At 37.0% G+C, this 23672-nt stretch overlaps 1 protein-coding gene across 3 annotated transcripts in view; it reads left to right on the forward strand.

Moving 5' to 3' along the window:
- The window catches only part of LOC126272461 (uncharacterized), a 531522-nt gene that overhangs the window by 92666 nt on the left and 415184 nt on the right, over positions 1–23672 (forward strand). For all 3 annotated transcript variants that reach the window (XM_049975341.1, XM_049975356.1, XM_049975349.1), the window contains exons 3-6: positions 4719–5022; positions 5101–5227; positions 5505–5630; positions 19902–20033. In XM_049975341.1, coding sequence (XP_049831298.1) covers positions 4719–5022; positions 5101–5227; positions 5505–5630; positions 19902–20033 — 689 coding nt within the window. The remainder of the gene's footprint in view (positions 1–4718; positions 5023–5100; positions 5228–5504; positions 5631–19901; positions 20034–23672) is intronic.

A 23672-nucleotide genomic window follows, 5' to 3' on the forward strand; every position in this document is an offset into this window, starting at 1 on the left:
AGACTGTAGTATATATTGTACAATATTAAAATTCAAATAACATTATAAGTAAAACATTTTAAAAAGTTACCAAAACAGCAGTTAGACAAACTTCACTCAAACAGTAACCAACCAATAACGCTACAGTAGTCTGTCTGTAATTCATACAAATCTACAGTTTATTCTGACCTTGATGAAATTTTGCACAATTTACTTTCAACTCAAGAGGCAGATCACTGTCTACATAACGTTTTGTCATCTGATGTGAAACATATTATATAAATAGGAAAGGCTCTTGCCAAAAATCTCTGAAATTTCTTACCAAATTTTGCTTCAGATTTTGACACAATTCAGGAAATTATGAAGCGGGTTTACCATTATAAGATCTCACTTATCCTTCAGTGTTCCAGTGCTGGCTAATTCTATTGTGGCATTCCACTTTGAAAACTATATGTCAGAAGCAAGAATGTCTTTGTTGGCATGTTAATCACAAAAATTTGTAGGTTGTGATTTAATAATTGATCTGGAAAGTGGCATGTCTTCCATTTTTTTTATTATAACATTCAACAAGTTCTCCGTCTTTACCTATTTCATTCTCTTTGGCCCATTACTACATCACTTTCAATTGTGTTTATGAAAGTTACTAATTTACTCTCTTCTTTTATCCATTTACTGATTGCTCCTTCAGAGACACAACATTTCCATGGTAAATTTGCTTTTTATATCACTATTCTTCACATGGTTAATAATGTTTAGTTTATAGCTCATAAAATATGATTTTAGTTTTGGCAAGGTCACAACAAGCACATAGAAATATTGACTCTTAATGAATAATGTGTTATGTGCATTATGGTTTTGTCTATTCCAGTTATTGTCAAGTGATGCTATATGATTACTTTGTTCACTATAATACAGTGTTAACATTAAGTTTTTAGATGCAACAGGCAGAAGTCATGCTTTGTTGGTGTTGCACATATTCCAAGATTTTGACTGAGATAAACTCACACTGCATTGTTCTTCTTTGGCATGCCAGTGGAGAAAGCCAGTAGAGAAGTTGGCACAGAAACAGCCTAGTGAAAAATTCATGCAATTTGCACATTTATTTATATGTAAAACCGACCATAATTTTCTTTTTAAAAAAATTCATGTGTTAATGCGAAATTCTTGATTCACATATTTTATTCCTTGCATCACTTCTGTATAATTGTTCATCAGTCATATCAATACCTGTTTGTATTGTGATTTTATTGTGAAATTTCAAACATTCGTGAGTGCCTAGTGTTATAATCAATTGTGCACTTTGACTTTTTTGTGCTCATTCAAAACAATACTTCTCTAGTTTCATTGTATAATTATGTGAGAAACAGTTTATTTTTTAGTATTTTTGGACATTTAAGAAACTATATTTTTGTAAGTTACCAGTATGAGTATTTTGGGATAACTTATTTAATAGCAAATCAATGTGTGTGATTCACAATTACTGCCAAAGAACAGATCACCCTGAATTTTATTGTATATCACTACAAATAACAAGCATTTCTTAGAATTTTGAGAGGTTATCATTGTCCTTTGCATAATCTAGTTTGTATTACATTAGCATTTGTGATTTAGTTACTGTAGCAGGTATTCTAGCTAACATATTGTGTTACATCTAGTTTCCTCTTAAAGAGGAGCATGTATTATCTACATTTATCATAAATTAACTCTATTTTCAAGTTGCTATTAACTATAATTAACCTCAAAAAGTTTTAGGAAATTAATAATTTTTATCATAGGTTTTTTTGTTGCTGTAATAGAAATCTTATTGTATGTATTTGCTTCAGCTCTCAAAGGGAATTAGTCATTTTTATTAGCTCAAAAGATATAACAGATAATCTGCAGGCTTAGTTCAAAGTTATTTCTTCATTGTTCTGTAATACATTGCACTGGTTATAATGTTCTTAGGGGTTGTTTTACTCATTGTATCTGGTGATCTGTCGCTGTATAAACTACAAAGTTATTTTTCAAAAATAGTGAATCCAGTTTTTTTTTCCGCTGAAGATTTTATTATAATATCAAATTAATTAAAAGCATCTTGACAAATATGAAGTAAGTTGTAATACACTTACAATAATGAAATAAATCATGAACAATGAGCTACATGCTTTCTGTCTAAAATCCAAAACCAGTCTGACTCCCCTGTGCCAATATAGCTAACCCTATACATGTTCTAAACAATCCCGAACAATCCTTGGCATTGTTGAAAATGAATATTTGATTAATTAACAATTAAAATTTATACAAAAAACTGAAAATACAGATATAAATGCATGTCTGCTCAGTACGGTAAGTACACTATAATATTAGTATATGTCTGTTATTTCATTCGAGAATAAACTCTCAAATAATAAATTACAATAATACATTATTTTTTTTATTAATTACTAGAGACTCCCTTTTTGGGAATTATTCCCTTCATTTACAGAGCTTCTACACTTTGAATTGGAATAGATTAAACAGTTATTTTTTCAGTTATAAGTTTTTCTAGGTGAGTTACATATTTTGTTTACATGTGCAATCCTGAATTAGACTGGGAAATGTTCATTTAAAAAGATCTTAATGGGCTGTTACGTTTCATGGCTGAAATGCAGCCCCAAGTGAATGCTCTTCTCAAGTATGGGATGAGTTGGTTGATGTTCATCAGTGGCTGGAAATAACACTGACTACTATCAAACGATTGGCAGCTGCTGTGAATTGATGTGTTGGAAGAGCAACATAGAGTCATGTATCTGTGGTAATGGTACCAAAGTACTGTCCTCTCCTGTGGATCCTGTCTCCTCTGAAGAAAGTATGGAATCTATCATTAATTGTCCAATTGACTGTGGCATTTCAGTGATAGATCTAGGAGGATGGGGGGGGGGGGGGGGGGGGGGGGACTGAGCATGTTATACCAGTCCCTCTAACAAAGTTTGAGGTGCTATCTTTCACTGAAACCATAACTGAACTAGTGGAACTCACTTCATCTGTTTTGGGGGAAACCTGTTTTGTCCATTTGTCCAGTGTCAAGAACAGGCAAACACAAAAGGGTAGGGGTCATTAATCATTGGTTGTTCAAAAATATGACGAATGATGGTACCCCTCAGGGAAATGGCAGCAAGGGACAAGAAAGAACACCAGATGCACTCTGTGTGTATGCATAATATGTGTAAAAGGAAACATAGAAGATGCTGAATGAAACACAATTGGCTGTCAAGAGGGCAATGCATGTAGCCTTCAGTGTATACCACAGCAGAATATTGTCATATGATCTTTCACAGAACCCAAAGAAATTCTTGTTGTTTGTAAGCCTGTTAGTGGTACTAAAGTTAGTGTCCAGTCCCTAGTGTATGAGATAGGAACTGAAATATGGGTAGCACAGCAAAAGCTGAAATGCTTAACTCTGTTTTCAAATGTTCCTTTACAATGGAGAACCCAGGAGAATTATCCCTATTTAATCCTCACACCACTGAAACAATGGGTGAAATCAGTATTACTGCCAGTGGTGTTGAGAAACAAATGAATTGTTAAAACTGAACACATTTCCAGGGCTCGATGGAATCCCTATCATATTCTGTATTGAATCTGCAGCTGAGTTATACTAACTATACCCTGTTGTTGAGCCATGAAAATAAAAATTGTGCCCAACAGTTGGAAGAAAGCATGGGTAACACCCATCTACAAGGAGGGTAGTAGAAATAATCCAGTAAACTACTGTCCAATACATTTGTCATCAATTTGTTGTAGAATCTTAGATCATATTCTGAGCTCAAACATAATGAAGCGTCTTGAATAGAATGGCCTCCTCCATGCCAACCAGCGTGTATTCTGAAAACAGTAACACACCTATATTTATTTTCAAAAGTTCTGTTATATAGGGTAACTAGTGATATTTGTAACTGAATTTAGGATGGTTTTGGTAGGGGGGATGCAGCATGTTATCTTGATTGGAGAGTCACTGTCATGTAGAAGTAACTTTGGGAGTGCTCCAGGGAAGTTCTGGGGTTCTTTTTGTTCATATTATGTTAATGACTGTGTGAACAACACTAATGGTAACCTCAGACTTTTTGCAGAAGATGCAGTTACCTATAATGAAGTATTGTCTGAAAAAAGCTGCATAAATATTCAAGCATATGTTGATAACATGTCAAAGTGCTGTTCAGAAATGTAAAACTGTGCGCTTCACAAAATGAAAAAAATGTTGGATACTTTGACTATAATATCAGTGAGTCACAGTTGGAGTTGGCCGGCTAACGAAGTTTCAACATCCAGCTTTAAATGAAGCCCCTACAAATCACTCACATCGGGATCATGAGGACAAGATTAAAGTAATTACAGCAGGCACAGAGACATTCAAACAAATCATTCTTCATGTACTCCACATGTGCATGGAGTGGGAAGAAACCCCCAATAACCAGTGCATTTGGACAGACCCTCTGCCATTCACTTTGCAGTGGTTTGCAGAGTACAGATGTAGATGTAGATATTCAGTCTTTTAGCCAGTGAAAGTCCTTATATAATGACAATAGTAGAAACATCATGTTGATTTTAGTTACGTCCATCCCTTTCAGTTAATATGTTCAGGACTTGAAGATTAGAAGGGTAAGTGATACCAAAAAATGATACATGCAGACTGTAATAAGATTTACAACATCACATTGTACATGTATCCACAGTGTACCAGGCTTATATGCTTTTGTAATTTTTTTTTATTTTTTTTTCAGAAACCAAATGTTCGATGGGTACAAGGTGATGAAATGAGTTCTACTAAGTCTGTCATAGATAATTTGAAAGGGACAGAAATTATTCAACTTTTTAACATGGTTAGAGGACAGTTTAAACCTCCAAATTATCCTGAATCACCATTGATTAGTTTTCCTGATGGCCCATGGGAATCATTGTTGGAAGATAGGTTTTTGAGCACATTTACAGAAATCTGTGAACATCATCTACTGGTAGTGCCAGAACGTAAAACAAGTGCTGCAACAAATGAAGTACTTATTGAAGCTGCATCATTGTCAAAGAAAGGTAACCTTAGTAAACACATTAATCACAGATCTGATAGAAAGTGTATTACTACATTTGTGATCAATTTTCTCCTTGCAGATCAAGAAAATTTATTCAGAGAGTTTATGTTACACACTTTTCCAAGTGTGTATATGAGCAGGGCAGCCTTTACAAGATTCATGATTCGCTTGGGATGGAATGCAGATGAGGCACAGAATTTGTTCCGGTAATATTTATTTTATGAGAAATCAAGTGAAAATAGAATTCTATTTTTCTGTTATTATTCACAGGAGTCAAACTGTTATTTATTATATTTCTTTTCTGTTTGCAGTGCTTCACTGATTATTCATATGTTTTCTAGATTATTTGCATGTTCTCATATATATTTTATATGATTTATTTAAAAGTTTATTTTATATTTTTCATTATGTTTAGTATGTACATTCAGGAATAAACATTAAGTGAGCATACAATATTTCAAAAATGTAGCTTTCATTTTACAGGTCAGCTGACATTTACAACAGATCATCGCTGTCATTTAGAGATTTTCTCTACATCATAGCAGCATTAGAGCCCATGACATCTCATGTAGGAGCTGCAGCAGAAATTCGTTGCCGTTACATCTACCGGTAATAATTTGTGACACAGTAAAGAAGATAATGTGATCTCTCATTAAATTGTAGTATTGCTAGACTAAAAAAAAATAGAGAAATTCTTAGAATGATCTTCCCCTTTTGGAAATTTGATTAAATGTTTCAAATTGTTTGACTGACTCATTATACACCATACTAAACCACAGTTTAATTTATTAAAATTGTACTACATGTTTCAAGATTCAGTACCTCATATTTAGATACACAACATCAGGTTGTATTATACAGAAATAAAAAATTTAAATGTGGCTAACTGTACTCTGTTGAAAATTACTGTAGGATCACTAGCTACAAAGGAAATACTGAAAGTGATGCTCAGCACAGCTCACATTCAGCTGACATAACAAAACCTGTAGCCAAAAGATCCACTTGCTATTACCAAACCTCCACCCTCACAACTAAAACATTTATTTCTCTGCATCTCCATCTATACTCTGTATGTGACTGTGAAGTCAGAGGACATTATACCTTTTATGAGGGCTCATTGCCAATCCATTCATATATAGAATGCAGAATGACTGACAGCTCAATTACCTCTATGGACACTATTTTAGTCTAATTTTGTCTTCATGCTTTCTATGGGAGCAACATTTAGGGGTTTATAGAATGTTTTTAATTTTCTCATTTAGAGCTGGTTTTTAAATTTTGTGTGTGGGCTTTCATGGAATACTACCTCCAAATGACTGCAAGATTTTTAGCACCTCATTGATGCTACCCTATTTGTTGAACAAACCTGTCACCATTCATTATTGTCCATCTTAGTGTACATTCAGCAGCCCCTGTTAGTTCTAGCTAACTAACTAATTAACTAACTGACCAAACAACTAACTGACTTTGATATATGTCACTCTCATTTGAGCAATATTCTAGGATGGGTCACACTAATGTTTTTCAAGCAGTCTCCTTTGTACACTAACTGAATTCTCCTAGTAACCTACCAATGAATCATAGTCAGTCACCTGCTTTACCTGTGATTTAGCCTATATGATTGTTCCATTTCATCTTCCTACAGTTTGTTACACCCAGGTATTTGTTATAAGAATTCACTGATTTCAATTATGACTTGTTGTTATTGTACTCACTGGATACTGCTTTATGTTTGTTTTGTGAAGTGCACATTTTTCTATTCTGAACACTTAAAGAAAATTTCAAATCTTCGCACCACTTAAAAATTTTATCAATGTATACTAGATATTTGTTCAGTTTTTTTCAGGCAGTACTACATTACAGAAAACTGCATTATTTCAAAATTGACTCATGTTAATATTATAAGCCAGGTAATTAGTATACAACATGAAAATCAAGGCTCCCAATACAGTTTTATGGGACATGCCTGAAGTTAATTCTTCATCTTTTGATGACTCTTGATGCAAGATAGCTTGTTGCACCCTCCACACTAAGAAAACCTCAATCAGGTCACAACTTTTTCTTGGTAACCTGTACAATCATACTTTCAATAATAAGTGCAGGTGTGACACTGAGTTAAATGCTTTTTGGAAATCAAGAAATGATGCAGCTATCTGGCTGCCTTAATTCCTGGCCTTCAGGATGTCCATGGTAAGAGACTGAGTTGGTTTGCACATGATTGGTGTTTTCAGAACCCATGCTGCTGATCATGGAAGAGGTCATTCTACTTGAGATATCTCATTATGTTTGTGCTCAGGATATGGTCTAAGATTCTACAACAAATTGATGTCAAAGATACTTGGTTGCAATTTTGTGGGTCATTTCTATTACATTTCTTGTAAATAAGTGTGACATGTGCTTTCTTTCAGCTACCAGGCATAGTTTTTAGTTTTGTTCACGGCTTTTCTGTGTATTATTCTTGATAATGTGCTAATCAGTCACTAATAACTCTTGTCACTGGTGCTAGGTTTCCATTCCAGGTTGGTGTGTAATCATTTTTATTCCTTACACTTGTGACAGTTAATATTTTATATATTCAAAATATCCACGGGTGTACTGCCGGTCTATAGTGTCCAACGGGCACAATATTTCGGCGATCAAACATGTCACCATCATCAGGTGAACTGATGGACTGAGCTCCTGTGAACGTGCCGGCACGGAGATCCGTACGCTATGGCTGCTCAGGGGGAACTGGGTTCGGTCGCGGCAGCGGCCGATTTAAATACCCTCCGCCCGCGGCGCGCTCCCTCCGCCGTCTGCGCCCCGCGCCACGGTAGCGCGGTGGGACAGATTGCGACGGCATCTGAGATGACGTCGGTGTGATGGCTCTGTCCGCCGTGGTCGTCACAACTATGCGTTTGCTCGATTTACTCTTGATTAACCCAATCGCTGGTTCTCAGGACTTGCTAAGATTATAGTGGCTATAATCTTATATAATGCAGTGCCTACCTCCTCCCTCGTGACTTCATCCATCTCACGGTTATGAGGTCGTCATTGGTGCGAATTTCGATGGCCTCTCTAACAACGCTGTCCCAGTATCTCGACGTTTGTACCAGAATCCTCGTGCGGTCACACTCCATAGCGTGATTTTCCGACAAACAATATTCAGCGACCGTCGACTTGCTCAGATACATCAGTCAAGTGTGCCTCTGGTGTTCACGGCATCGATCCTCGACGGTACGCATCGTCTGACCAATATACGACTTGCCACATTGACACGGAATCTGGTACATGCCGGCCTTCCTCAAACCGAGGTCATCTTTGGGGCTCCCCACCAGTGCATGAGTTTTATTCGGAGGACAAAACACAGTTCCGACCCGGTGTTTCTTCAGAATGAGGGCGATTTTCCCTGAGAGTGTGCCTGTGTATGGAATAAATGCAGTGCCTACCTCCTCCCTCGTGACTTCATCCATCTCAACAGGTTGTGCTGCAGTGGTTGGGCGGAGAGCGCGTTGGATCTGCCACTCTGAGTACCCATTTTTTCGAAACACGGTTCTCAGATGTTCCAATTTTTGGGGTAGACTCTCTGTGTCAGAGATAGTGCGCGCCCTATGTACTAGAGTTTTAAATACCCCATTCCTCTGTGAATGGTGGTGGCAGCTGTCTGCGTGCAAATACAGATCAGTGTGTGTTGTCTTTCGATACACCCCATGACCTAGGGTGCCGTCAGCCCTTCTCCTGACCAAGACGTCAAGGAAAGGTAATTTACCCTCCATTTCAGTCTCCATAGTGAATTTGATGTTGGGGTGTATGGAGTTTAGATGTGTAAGGAAGTCAAGGAGTTTATCCATACCATGTGGCCAGATGACAAACGTGTCGTCCACGTAACGGAAAAAAACAAGTAGGTTTCCATTCGGATGACGACAGGGCTTCCTCCTCGAAGTTCTCCATGTACAAATTCGCTACCACCGGTGAGAGTGGGCTACCCGTGGCGACTCCCTCCTTTTGTTTGTAGTATTCTCCATTAAAAAGAAAATACGTGGAAGTCAAGACATGCCTAAAAAGTTCAGTGGTATTCTCGTCAAACCTCTGACCAATCAACTCTAGCTACTCTCGCAGGGGTACCCTCGTAAACAAGGAAACGATGTCAAAACTCACCATGATATCTGACTCATCCAACCTGAAGCTGTCAAGGTGTATAACAAAATCCACGGAATTGCGGACGTGATGAGGGCATTTACCCACATAAGGACTTAATATTCCCGTCAGGTATTTGGCCAACAAATATGTAGGTGCCCTGATGTTGCTGACAATGGGGCATAATGGTACCCCCCTCTTTGTGAACCTTCGGGAGTCCATATAGTCTAGGCGGTACCAGAAGTCGTATATTGGTCAGACGATGCGTACCGTCGAGGATCGATGCCGTGAACATCAGAGGCACGCTCGACTGATGTATCCGAGCAAGTCGGCAGTCGCTGAACATTGTTTGTTGGAAAATCACGCTATGGAGTGTGACCGCACGAGGATTCTGGTACAGACGTCAAGATACTGGGACAGTGTTGTTAGAGAGGCCATCGAAATTCGCACCAATGACGACCTCATAAACTGTGACTGTGGCTATAATCTTAGCAAGGCCTGGGAACCAGCGATTGGGTTAATGAAGAGTAAATCGAGCAAACGCATAGTTGTGACGACCACGGCGGACAGAGCCATCACACTGACACCCAGTTCCCCCTGAGCAGACATAGCGTACGGATCTCCGTGCCGGCACGTTCACAGGAGCTCAGTCCGTCAGTTCACCTGATGATGGCGACATGTTTGATCGCTGAAATATTGTGCCCGTTGGACACTATAGACCGGCAGTACACCCGTGGATATTTTGATTATCAAATACGCCAGGAGAAACTCAAGAATCACATTTTATATATTGTTTGTTGGACAACACTGAACAAAGTTGGAAGCAAATTTGTCAGATGGAGTGGAGAAGTCTGATGTCACCATCTTTGCAGGGGACCACTGTGCAATCTCAGTTGAGAGAAATAAGCATGAGAAATCTTAAATGGTGACCTGCTTTTCTGTGTCAAAAAAGTGATTGAAAGAACAGCTGTGACTCTGAATGCAAACAAAAAAAAACTGTGTTGAAGATTGGTGAAGTAATATTCAAGAAATAAGAAGATGCTAGATAATCACTGAAGCTGGAAACTCTGGGGGATAAACATTATATGGATAATGCAAATACCAACATAGATCATTTAGTGAGGATGAAGTTCAGAAAGGAACATAAAGGAACATTTACTACTTATGGAATTATTATTGGAATTTTAGGGAATCAGGATTCATCAAGGCAGCCACACTTCTTTGTTTACAGTTCTTTTTGACATGTAATCTAGTGCAAGCCTGAGTCAGGTGATAGAGGATGTAGGTTCACTTTGCAAAGACTTCACAAAGGAAGACACTGTGCTAATAGTGGGTGAGGCATGCAGCAGCATAGACAGGGACCCTGATTATTCAATTGAGGGTGACCTGATAAAGATAGCTTCAACAATGAGACATACTGGTGGTGGGCAGTTCTGAGGTGCAATGACTGGCCTCATTTAAACTTTTCTGTTAGGAGAGTTAATTTACAGGTTGAACGGCTGCTTGGCTCATGTATGGGGTCTCATAATGGTGTGGCTCCTGTTGACTCTGTCAGTAGGTGGGACTATACTAGACATGGTCTTCACCTCAACAGGGAAGGCCAAACTGTCTGGGCTAATAGCAGATAACTTAAGGGGGGGGGGGGCATTCTTGTATGTGGAAAAGTACCAGTGCTTACGAGTGACAGGACAGCAGGTTTTGTAGGGTAGGGAGGGAAGAACCAAAAGATGTTCAGAGACAGGTTAAAAATAGCATTCACATTAATAAAATAGGCTGCCAGAAAGCAAATTTTAATGTACACATTTCATTCAAACAGCCCTTAATTGAAACTGAAGATGTTCAGAAATTGACAGAAAAATTAGGCCCATCCAGTTGTAATTCAGCCAGTGCACAACATTAGTTATCCTTATTGGATCAGAGTATCTGAGGACTGAGAGCTAAGCTTAATGAGTTGCTTATTTGTGTTGAAGAATTAGAGTTGAGCAACCCAGTTGATATAATCTGCCTCTCTGAACATCATGTGTCTGCTGGTAAAGATGTGTTAAACGTTACAGTATTTAAGTGAGCCTCTTACTTTTATGGAAAAAATAGGGAGAAAGGAGAAGTTGCCACATTTGTCAGAAACTGATTTAATTTCAAGAATACTCATATTAATACATTTTGCTCAGAGCGGCACTTAGAAGCTTGTGCGACAGAAGTAGCTGAGCCATTTATACTAGTAAGTATATACAGAGCACCTCCAGGAAACTTTAACCTCTTCATAAAAAGTCTGGAAGCTAAAGTGTCCCATCTCTCAGTAAAAAACAAGGAAATAGTGGTTGCTGGCGATTTAAATGTGAATGTATTAAAAAGGTCTGTTAGTGATCAATTATTGCTACCAGGAGACAGTCATTCAATTGAATTCCTATTGTGAACTTTGAAATAGGGTGTGTAAATGCTGTAAGACTGCTCCTGATAAAATCTTTGTAGACAAGCCTAGGGAAAAAAGTTATATCACAAAAGCGATAGTAAATGGGCTATCGGATCATGACATGTAGCATCTTATGTTCAGTGATGAAACTCATCAGGATATAAAATCATTCAAATTGTCATACAGGAAAATAATAAATCAGAAAAAAATTGAGAATTTTAGGATATTGCTCAAAGACCTAGACTGGATAGATGTTTACAGTACTTCTGAATCAAATAGAAAATACAAAGCATTTATGTATAAAATCACTTCCACATTTGGAAATTGTTTTCCCACAAAGGTACCTCAAATCAAACTGAAGTCTAAAAATAAAGCATCGATTACACAAGGGGTAAAACTAGCATGTGGGACAAAAAGGAAACTGTATCTACTATATAGAAACCATCTGATGTTAACATTGTAACCCATTGCAAAAGAATGCTACAAAAAACTGAAGCAGATAATCCAGAAATATAAGCAGCTTTATCATGAGGAAAAGATAATAACATCATGCAACAAAATAAAAACTGTATGGGGTATAGTGAAGACAAAGACAGGTGGGGCCAGAAAGAAAGAGGAACAGATAGCTCTAAAAATAAATGGGAATTGGTACCAAGTGCATGTAGTGTTACAAATATCTTAAGCAAGTACTTTGTTTCTGTTACTGACAGCTTGGAGTTATCAAGTGCAGTAAACAGTGCAATGGAATATCTGAGACCAGCCTCTACAAATAACTTCAGTGAACTGGGAATGGCAGTCTTACTTCTCCCAAAGAAGTAACATCTATCACAAAATCTCTAAAATCAAAGTAACAAGATCTCAACAAAGTTAATTAAGGAGTATTCATGTGAGTTGAGATCTATCTTAAGTTATTTGTGTAATCAATCTCTTGTCAGCAGAAGATTTCCAGACTGGCTGTGTTAAGTTTCTTTACAAGAAAAAATACCATCAATACCTCAAAAAATACCATCGAACTATCAACCATTTTCTCTGTTTCTGGCTTCTTCAAAAATATTTGAAAAGGTTGTTTTCAAGTGTCTTCTTAAGCATCTGACTAAAAAAAATATACTATCCAAGTCGGAGTTTGGGTTCCTTAACGGTTCCAATATAGAGAAGGCTATTTACACGTACAGTGAGAATGTATATAATTCACCAGATAACAAATTATAGGCTGCTGGCATTTTCTGCGAGCTGTGAAAAGCCTTTGATTATGTGAATTACAGCTCTCTCTTAAATAAATTAGCATATTATGTTGTCAGAGGCATTGCTGCAAAATGGTCCGAGTCTTACCTAACTAACAGGAGACAAAGGATGTCATTGCAAAATACGTGTTGAGTAAGCATTCAGTCTTCATCTGACTGGGAATTAATTACATATGGTGTTCCTCAAGATTCCACCTTTGGTCAGCTGCTTTTTCTTGTGTGTGCTAATGAACTTTTGTCTGTTACAATGTCAGATGCTAAGTTTGTTTTCTTTGCAGATGCTACAAACCCTAGCAATAAATAGCAAGTCAAGTACAGATTTAGAAATGTCTCCTAATCATATTTTTCTGGAATTAATAAATGGTTTAAAGCTAATTCACCATCATTAAACTTAGAAATTGCAATTCAAAACCTGTAAGAGATTTCCCTCGAGCATGAGTATAAAATATAAAGACATGCAGAGAGAAGAGGTTGACAGTGTTAAATTTATGGGAATACAGCTTGATAAATACAACAGAATTATGAAAGTACTTAAAAAAGTCTGTATTTGCAATGTGAAGATGCCAAATATAAAAATTTGAAAATACTTTGCTTACTTTTGTTCTATCATGTGATATGGGATCATATTTTTGGGTGACTCATCAAACCAGAAAAAGGTTTCAGAGTGCCATGTTGTGTAATAAGACTCATTTGTGGTGTAAATTCAAGAACAGGTATTCTAACCACTTGTCAGTATATTTATTCATGAATGAAATTTGTTGCAAATAGTATGTCTCTACTTCCAAGCAGTAGCTCAATGCACAGTATCAATACTATGAATAAGAAAAATCTACATGAACACCTAAAATCACTTACCTTGGTCCAAAACTGAGTTCAGTATTCAGGAACACACACATTTTCAATAAATTATGAGCAACCCTTAAAAACTTGGTTTCAGATAAAGCACAATTTAAACAGAGTTTGAAAGACCTTTTGGTAGGTGATGCCTACTACTCTATAGATGAATATCTTAATAGTGACTATTCAATATTGGATTCAGCAAATTGTGTGCTAAAGCATCTTCCTTTGACAGATTTCAGCAAATTGTGTGCTAAAACATCTTGCTTTTGGCAGATTGGTTCTCTATTGCGTTCAGACCATCTTACATAAAAATGTCTCTTAGATTTCAGTTTTGACAGTGCCTGGTCACAACAGTCCAGATTAGGGTATTCTATATATGATACATTTGTTACAAATGCATAAATATGTTTCATTCTGACAGTGTATTAATCCTGTAAATATTAGCAGTTTCAGTTTATTATAATGTATTCACATATTTTAACAATCTTGTGACAGATGATTAGTATTATAGTATATTCAAATGTTCTGGTTTTTTTTTTTTTTTTTTTTTTTTTTTTTTTTTTTTTTTTTTTTTTTTAATTATACTTCTGACATGTTCCACACTCACTAGAATCATCTCACTCTTGGTTGTAAGGAATGAAAACTGAATCTGATCTAAGCTGTGAACATTGCTGTGGTTGTAACTGGTAATACAACAGCTGATTCCTCAAACTGGGGGGGGCTATCAAGCACGGGGTCCCACAGGGTTTGGTCTTAGGTCCTTTACTGTTCTTGATATACATTAATGACTTACCATTCCATATTGATGAGGATGCAAAGTTAGTTCTTTTTGCTGATGATACAAGTATAGTAATAACATCCAAAAACAAAGAACTAAGTGATGTAATGGTAAATGATGTTTTTCACAAAATTATTAAGTGGTTCTCAGCAAACGGACTCTCTTTAAATTTTGATAAAACACAGTATATACAGTTCCGTACAGTAAATGGCACAACTCCAGTAATAAATATAGACTTTGAACATATGTCTGTAGCTAAGGTAGAATTTTCAAAATTTTTAGGTGTGTCCATTGATGAGAGGTTAAACTGGAAGCAACACATTGATGGTCTGCTGAAATGTCTGAGTTCGGCTACGTATGCTATTAGGGTTATTGCAAATTTTGGTGATAAGAATCTCAGTAAATTAGCTTACTATGCCTACTTTCATTCACTGCTTTCATATGGTATCATATTCTGGGGTAATTCATCATTGAGTAGAAAAGTATTCATTGCTCAAAAACGTGTAATCAGAATAATTGCTGGAGCTCACCCACGGTCATCTTGCAGACATCTATTTAAGGATCTAGGGATCCTCACAGTAACCTCACAGTATATATATTCACTTATGAAATTTTTTGTTAATAATCCAGCCCAGTTCAAAAGTAATAGCAGTGCGCATAGCTGTAACACCAGGAGAAAGGATGATCTTCACTATGCAGTGTTAAATCTGACTTTGGCACAGAAGGGGGTAAATTATGCTGCCACAAAAGTCTTTGGTCACTTACCAAACAGCATCAAAAACCTGACAGATAGTCAACCAGCATTTAAAAATAAGTTAAAAGAATTTCTAGATGACAACTCCTTCTACTCATTGGCTGAATTTTTAGATATAAATTAAGGGAGGGAAAAAAACTAACTTAAGCATTAGTGTCATGCAATATTTTGTGTAATGTAATATCTTGTACAGACATCTTTCATTAAACTGACACGTTACACATCATTACGAAGTGTCGTATTCATGATCTGTGGAACAAGTATTAATCTAATCTAATCTACTGGAGATAGAAGATAAATATCACCTGACAGAAAAAGTGGAGTGCCTGGAACGGAAGAAGGAAACAAATTGAAACTTCATGAACTGTGAGGGTATGTGATACTGTTCAGTTATTATGATATCAATTCAAATTTACAAAGAACTTGATAGAATGAACCTACTTAGCAGTGTGGCGTCATATCCCTCTAATCTGGATGCATGTACTGGTTCAGTTGGTGAGGGTCTCATAAAGCCATTATGTCCTCTTTTGAGGCAAGCTGGAGATGTAATAGGCACAGGAGCACCTTCAGATCAAGATATTTCATAAAAACTTTTATGATGTGGGGATGGATATTGTCCTGTTGAGCAATGGAGATATACATGATTTACAGTCATGCCATCACAGTTTCCCCATCATGACCTGAAGTCATGCACTGTGGCTGTGCACACTATGATGACAGACATAATGCTTCTGTGACTCTTCAAACCACTGGGAAAATGAGATTTCTCCCCAGGTCATTACCGTACTCACCAATGGTGTTCATCTGGGGTAGTGCTCATATTTCCTGGTCCTGGAACCACTCTGAGAATGCATCTGTTTGTGCTGTGGTGTTAAAGGCAGCCTAGGCAAGGATTGGTAATTTCCTAGCCCAGATGCTGCCAGTCTCCAACCAATGGTATGGGATGACACAAAATATTGCAGGGAGTTCATTTCTTATTCAGATGCAAAGAGGTTACTATATGCTTGGTGCACAACACAGTGATCCTCCCTTGTAGTGATCAGACACGGTCAACCAGAACCTTGATGATGAGTACACCTTCCCTCATATTTCCATGAACTCCACAACTGAATGCCCCAAATACATGGATATTGCATGATCCAACCATCTGACCAATGGAGACCCAAAATGAGACCTCTTTCAAATGCTTTCAGATGCTAATAATGTTGTCTGATGTGAGTAATGGCTTCTCCATGTCCTTCACAGTGATCTCTCAACATCCGATACTGTTCACACCCGTTAGATATTCTATCAGACCTGATAACAACACTAAACATAATCAACACTAATGCTCTCTATTGACCATTTTGCCTGTCACAGAGAATTGCAACTGCAATCATGTACACACCTGCCCGTAATGTGTAATGCACAAGATTACTTACATTGACATCTGACTTTGTCTTCTGGATGCTTCACTTTTTTATTAGGCATTGTAGCTGCATGTTATTGTGAATTATTAAAGTGTCACAGTGCTGAAGGTTGAAGTAAGTGATAATTTTAAGGAGTTAGAGTGTATAGAGGCCAACAGTGTTGCCACAGTAGCTACACTGATTGCTGTCAGATCACCAAAGCTAAGCACTGTCACGCTTGGCTGGCACTTAGATGGGTGACTGTCGAAGATCTGCTGAGTGCTGTTGGCAAGTTCAGTGCACTCAGCTTTTGTGAGGCCAAATGAGGAGCTCCTTTTTTGACAAGTTGTGGCTCTGGTCATGAAAACTGACAACTGCCATGAGAATAGTGTGCTGACCACATGCCCCTCAATATCTACATCCAGAGACACCTGTTGGCTGAGGATGGCATAGCAGTTGGTCAGTACTATTGTTCCTTCCAAGGCATGGTTGGACAGAGTTTAATTTGGTTTAGGTTTTAGAGTGTATAGAACTAACATATCCCCATTAACAATGGATCTGTAGAAACAGTATCCATGAGCTGGCAAAAGCTTATCTGCAAATAGTCATTAAGCTAACACCTTATCAGTAGAATTTCAACCCAATGTGGACCCAAATTAAAGGTTACATTGCCAGGAATAATAATAATAAATACTAATCTTTTAGGTAAGTTATCTCTGAAGACTGGAAGGCAGACTGCAGTCATACACAGCACATTATAGAGATGCATGGCAGAGTAAAGCAACCCATATCCTCACTAAAAGTGGGTCTCTTTCATCCTGAGAGTTGAGTGACCTGCTTTATTTTTCAATCCTCTCCAGCCTATCCTTGTCTCCTCTCTGGTGAAGCAACCATTAGTTCTGAAAGCTATCTTTTGTCTTCTATATGAGTCTACTGCTGCTACCACAAATTTCACTTCCTGAAGCTAAATATTGACCAGAAATTCAGACTTGTAACTTATTTGAATCTATTTTTACATTCAAATGAGGAAAGAGTCATTTTGTTAAATAACATCATGACAGTGACTCTGCAGACATTTGAGGTGCATTTGAAAAGTCCGTACAAAAACAGAAACTACTTATGTGTTTGGGGTAAACCTTATTTATTTTTTGACATTGTTTCCTTTTAGACTCATACACTTCATCCAACGCTGTTCTAATTTGTTGATCCCTTCTGAATAATAAGAATTGTCCAAGTCTGCAAAATAGCTATTAGTTGCTGCAATCACTTCCTCATTTGAATAAAATCTTTGTCCTGCCAGCCATTTCTTCAAATTTGGGAACAAATAGAAGTCTGGAGAATAGGGGGGATGTGAAACAAGTTGGAATCCTATTTCCAATAATTTTGCGATCACAACTGCTGAGGTGCATTGTCGTGATGGAAAAGGACCTTTTTGCAGTCCAGTCACTGGTGTTTTTCTTGCAGCTCGGTTTTCAAACGGTCCAATAACGATGAATAATATGCACCTGTAATAGTTTTACCCTTTCCAGATAGTCAATGAGGATTATCCCTTGTGAATCCCAAAAGACAGTCACCATAACCTTTCTGGCCGAAGGAACGGTCTTCGCCTTTTTTTGGTGCAGATTCTCCCTTGGTAACCCATTATTTAGATTGTTGTTTGGTCTCAGGAGTATAGTAATGTATCTGTGTTTCATCCACAGTGATGGAATGATGCTTAAAGCCCTGAGGACTCTTCCTGAACAGCTGCAAACCATCCTTGCAACACTTCATTTGATTCCATTTTTGGTCTAGCTTGAGCAATTGCGGAAACCATCTTGTGGATAGCTTTTTTATGTCCCAATGCTTAAGCAAAATATTATGTACCCATTCATTTGAGATTCCCACACCATTAGCAATCTCACACATCTTAACTCTTCTGTCATCCATCGCCATATCATGGATTTTATCAATGATATCTGGAGTCGTAACCACCACAGAGCATCCAGAACGTTCAGCATCACTTGTGCCAATATAGCCACTCCAGAAATTTTGAAACCTCTTATAACCTGTTCTAATTGAAAGTGCAAAGTCACCGTAATGTTCATCAAGCTTCTCTTTACTCTCCTGAGGCAATTTGCCTTTCATAAAGTAATATTTAATCACACACAAAACTCTTTCTTGTCCAATTGTTGACAATCACTTATGCTTCTTGATTCATACGAATGCCAAACACAAATAAATAGACCAATATGGCTGAAACTTGGTGTATGTTCTTTCCAAAGATGCTACTAACTAAACATGATCTTGATACGTGCCGGTGATGCCATCTCTTGGACATTGCAAAGACTTTTCAAATGCCCCTCGTATGTGATAGTGACAAGGGACATTCAGTGGAGTTTTGTCATTGTCACCACTGAAATGATGCACAGGAGAATGCAGGTAAAATTTATGAGCACACACTTCATGATAGTAATTAACCACATAGCAAAATTATGTTTTAATGAGTCTTGACATTTTAATAATAAGACAATTATCAGCAATGATTTTTCATTTGAGAAATTCAGTTCTTGCAGCCCAAAAGAAATTTCTTCCACTACTTTTCTTCCACTGGAACACCAAGAGAGTGTTGATTGAATCACTATTTTTCTTTCTTCCATTCCCAGTAGGATTATTTATTGTGTTTTCACTAACACCCAGGATTTGTTTATGCTTTAGAAATAAGGTGACCACTGAATCTGAAAATTTACTAACAAATTAATTATAAATGCAGCAATCTGTTTTTCGCAAAGAGAAACCAAATGGGCATCTGCTTAGATCTTGGTGTGCAAGCAAAGTGTTAGGTCGCATGAAATTCAAATTAACACATGTTGCACATCTCTGACAAAGATCCAGTTTTGTGTAGACAAAAATATGCTTTCATTTGCCTAGTGCATTCTCCTCAACTCAGTAACAGAAGTGGTTCCTTGATGTCGAAAATTTGATAATAACATCGAAAATGTATTTTCATGAACTTGATGTATAGTAAATAAATAAAACTGAAATGGAAATGCAGTGCAGCTCTTCCAGAGCACAATGATGTCAGTCCCATCTTTGTGCATTGAATAACTTTTGCAGTTTATAACCAACTGAATGAAACATAGGATTACCAGTGTTTTCTGTGGAGAATCCAGCAAAACCGCTCTGTATCTTCTCATGACTGCAAGACTGTTGATCCTAAACTAATTTTGAACAGAGTATATAGCATATGATCTGTTGTTTTTTATTGTCTTACACATTTGTCATAGATATAATCTTAAAATGTCTGTTTTCAGTAACCTACAGTTCTATTCTTTTCTGTTGATGGATTATCATGTCATCTGTATGATTAATTTCAGATTTTTTTCTAAGCGTCAAGGTGATGGAATGGATTTTGAAGACTTCACTAAGCTTATTGAAGCTCTGCAGAATTGCAAGAATCAAAATGCAACTGCTGCAGTAGTAGCACAAGAAGCTGATAAAATCATCAAGTATGAGCAGAAACTATTATCTTTAAAAAAATATGAGTTAGAGATCTGGTAGCATGTACTTTAAGGCATTGCCTGGTAGACATATGAAAGGAAATACTAATGTGTTCTTTCGTATGGCCATCAGACTCAAGTTACAAGACATAATTCATTGTTTAGAGGCTGGTAAAATTACTGTGCACAAGAGACATCACCTCCATAATAGTTTGGAAAGGTAGAGGGGGAATTTAAGTTTTAACTGATGAGTACAATCATGTTCATGAGTTAGAGAGAGAGAATCCCTGCAGAAAACTGCAGTTCATGTAAATTCATCACACTCAGTAACAATTAAAACAAAAAACAAACAAAAAACAGAGAATTAACTTCATTATTAATACCAAACTAGGTACTGAACTCCTGCTGTTCATCCTACATCCTTAACTTATTGCATTACTAAAACTTGCAAAAGACAACATTTCTTGGAATCTGAGTTCTTTATATACTAATTTGGAAAAAAAATCACATTAACATGAGATTTGCTTATGACTTAAAGTAAACTATATTATATTCTTTCTTTATAGAGAGATGTAGAAAATATGTGTATTTAAATAACTAAGCACTATGTATGGCCTTCTCAGTCAGTCTTAAGGTTTCAAGTTCTTTTTATTTTCGTAGTGCAGTGTTCTTAAACTGTGTAATGCATACATAACAACAGAAAAACCAGTTACTGAAATTAATTCACTAAATTATGAACAACAGTTGAAGAAACTACCATTGTACTCAGTGCTGGATAGAGACCCCCGCAAAAATACATAACACGTATTGCAAACATCAATTTGCTATATATGTACACTATCTTTGAAAAGGTGTAGATATGTATTGTACACATTCTCTTAATGTTTAGCAAAATGGCAATAAATAAACAATGTGAAAAACCAGTGTACAAATATACTCATACAGGAAAAAGAAATTGCAACACCAAGAATGAGATGTGACCTAAATGAAAGTTGGTAGGCATGTTTCTACATCTGAAAGAGGATGTCTATTTAAATTTTATGTAAAAAATTAAACAATAGAAACTTCTTGTAGGAATATCAATAATCTAGGAAAGAAGACATCTCAAGCTGCAGACAGACGCAATTAAAAGACATTGAAACTTGACGTGTCTTCCACATGGTTAGTTGGTTCATTTGGCAGAGCGAGATCATAGGTCCCATAAGCTTGTGGAAGGATGGGAAAGGAAGTTATCCATGCCCTTACAATTGAATCTTCCCAGCATTTTCCTGAAGCAATTTAGGGAAATTGTGGAAAACCTAAATCAGAGTGGCCAGATGCAGTTTGAATCATTGTCCTCCACCAAGCGAGGTGGAGCAGTGGGTAGCACACTGGACTCGTATTCGGGAGGACGACAGTTCAATCCTGTCTCCAGCCATCCTGATTTAGGTTTTCGGTGATTTCCCTAAATTGTTTCAGGCAAATGCGGGGATGGTTCCTTGGAAAGGGCATGGCCGATTTACTTCCCGCTCCTTCCCTAACCCGAGCTTGCGATCCGTCTCTAATGACCTCGTTGCTGACGGGACGTTAAACACTAACCACCACCATTGTCCTCCTGAATGCAAGTCCAGTGTGCAAACCACTGTGCCGCCTCATCCAGTCTTTCCTTATGGTAAGTAGCAATCTGTCTTTTGCTACATTGTTGATAATCCTACCTGGTTTTTCCATTGTTTAACTTCCATCTGTGGTTCCAAGAATACACAGTGGCAAGAAGACCTGCCTCCAGATGGCTAGGTGGTGCTACTTAGAGGGAAGACCATTGTGTTCAGCGTATGGCTCTGATGCATCATACTGCATCTGCAGCAGTAGTTTGAGCAGCAGTTGGTACCACAGTGACACAACAATCTGTTACCAATCAATTAGTTGGTTAGAAGGAGGCTAGCTGAGGATCTGTAACCAACCTGTCTGCATGCTAGACACACTGAACCTACACCTGGAGTTATATTCTGGGGTCAATTTTGAATGGCAGCAGGACCACTCTTCGGGTCATCCCTCAAACCTGACTGTATATTTGTATGTGAACCTGGCGATTTGACTTGATGTGCTGCAGTTCATGAATGGCATTCCAGGGGATGTTATTCCAAAGAGGTAACGCTCATCCACTTACCACTGTTGTAACCCAATGTGCACTACAGAGTGTCAACATGTCACCTCGGCCTTCGTGATCACCAGATCTATCTCCAATAAAGCACATAGGGACATAATCAGATGACAACTCCAGCATCATTTACAACCAGCGTTAACAGTCCCTTTATTGACTGGTCAAGTGAAACAGGTGTGGAGCTCCATCCCACAAACATGCACATTTGCATGCTTCCATACAAAATTCTGGCAGTTACACTGGTAATTGATGTACCAGCATTTCACATTTGCAAAGGTTTTTCTCACACTTACTTTAACCTATGATCATGCAACAATAATCAAGTAAATATATTACCTAGACAAATGTGTTTGTGAAATTTCATTTCTATAGATTAAATAGTTTTTGGTGTTACAGTTTTATTTGCCATCACTGTATAAATAAATCAATTCAAAGTACAGAAATAGTCCACACAGCCCTAAAAAAATGTTAAAAATGAATTTCTAATAATCAGCTATTCAGTGCTTTAAAATGTACTAGCTTCAGGTGGAAAAATTGATATTAACCCATGTATAAAAACTTACCAACTAAATAAGCATTATGAAATTTTCTAGAAGCTAAATGAGGTGAAAGAGAGTGTTAGTCATAAAGCTGATTACAAAGTAGTTTTTATCCAATTGGGGATAAATTCCTTTGAAACTGCAGTGATGAAGATGCCACCTGTCAAACAACAAATGTAATCAAAACAGCAAAAAATGTATTTACATAACTAAAATAAACTGCTGTGCCAGTGAGCAGTGTAATAGCCTAGGAACAATATTTATAGATCCTTATATGTTTATAATGATGGATTCTTTAACACAGTGTAGCATGCATTTTAAAAGATTAGGGTTACCAAATTCACCAATATGTTAACTGATATTTTAAAAATTAGAAACAATCAGGATGAAGGTGACAAGCCATCTAAAAGAATAAGAGATAAAGAAACTTCATAAAAGCTATTCTTAAAACTGCAGGAAAAAATAAAAACAAATTTTTGATGTGTTTAAACATAAATAGATCACAAACAAAAGATTTAAATGACAGGGAGGCAAAATCTGATGATCTACATATTTTTCTGTCACAAGGCATAAATATTGCAGTCCTTGGCCTCAATAAACATTCACTAACTGAATTAAAATTCTTAATAAATTAGAGAATTGTATTTTAGCCAGTAGCTTTTGTAGAAGTAACAGAACTACTTTATCATGTAAGGCAAAAGATGATTTTAATTTTCTAAAAGATGAGGACATATTAGAAAATTGGTGTGAAGAATTATAATTACAAATATTATAATAAGTTTAATATATAGAACCCAGATAAAGATGTAACAAAAGCTTATTATATCACTAAAGTTGATCAGGGTAAATGTCTGTATCGTCATTCTGTATTGGAGAAAAATGTTAGAGAACTCTATATTCTGATTATATCACATACCCTGAAAATTTTATTGACAGTGTTGGTGGTGGTGGAAGCCTTCACTTACTTTC

Source organism: Schistocerca gregaria, chromosome 1, assembly GCF_023897955.1.
Source record: "Schistocerca gregaria isolate iqSchGreg1 chromosome 1, iqSchGreg1.2, whole genome shotgun sequence".
Taxonomy (NCBI): Eukaryota; Metazoa; Arthropoda; class Insecta; order Orthoptera; family Acrididae; genus Schistocerca; species Schistocerca gregaria.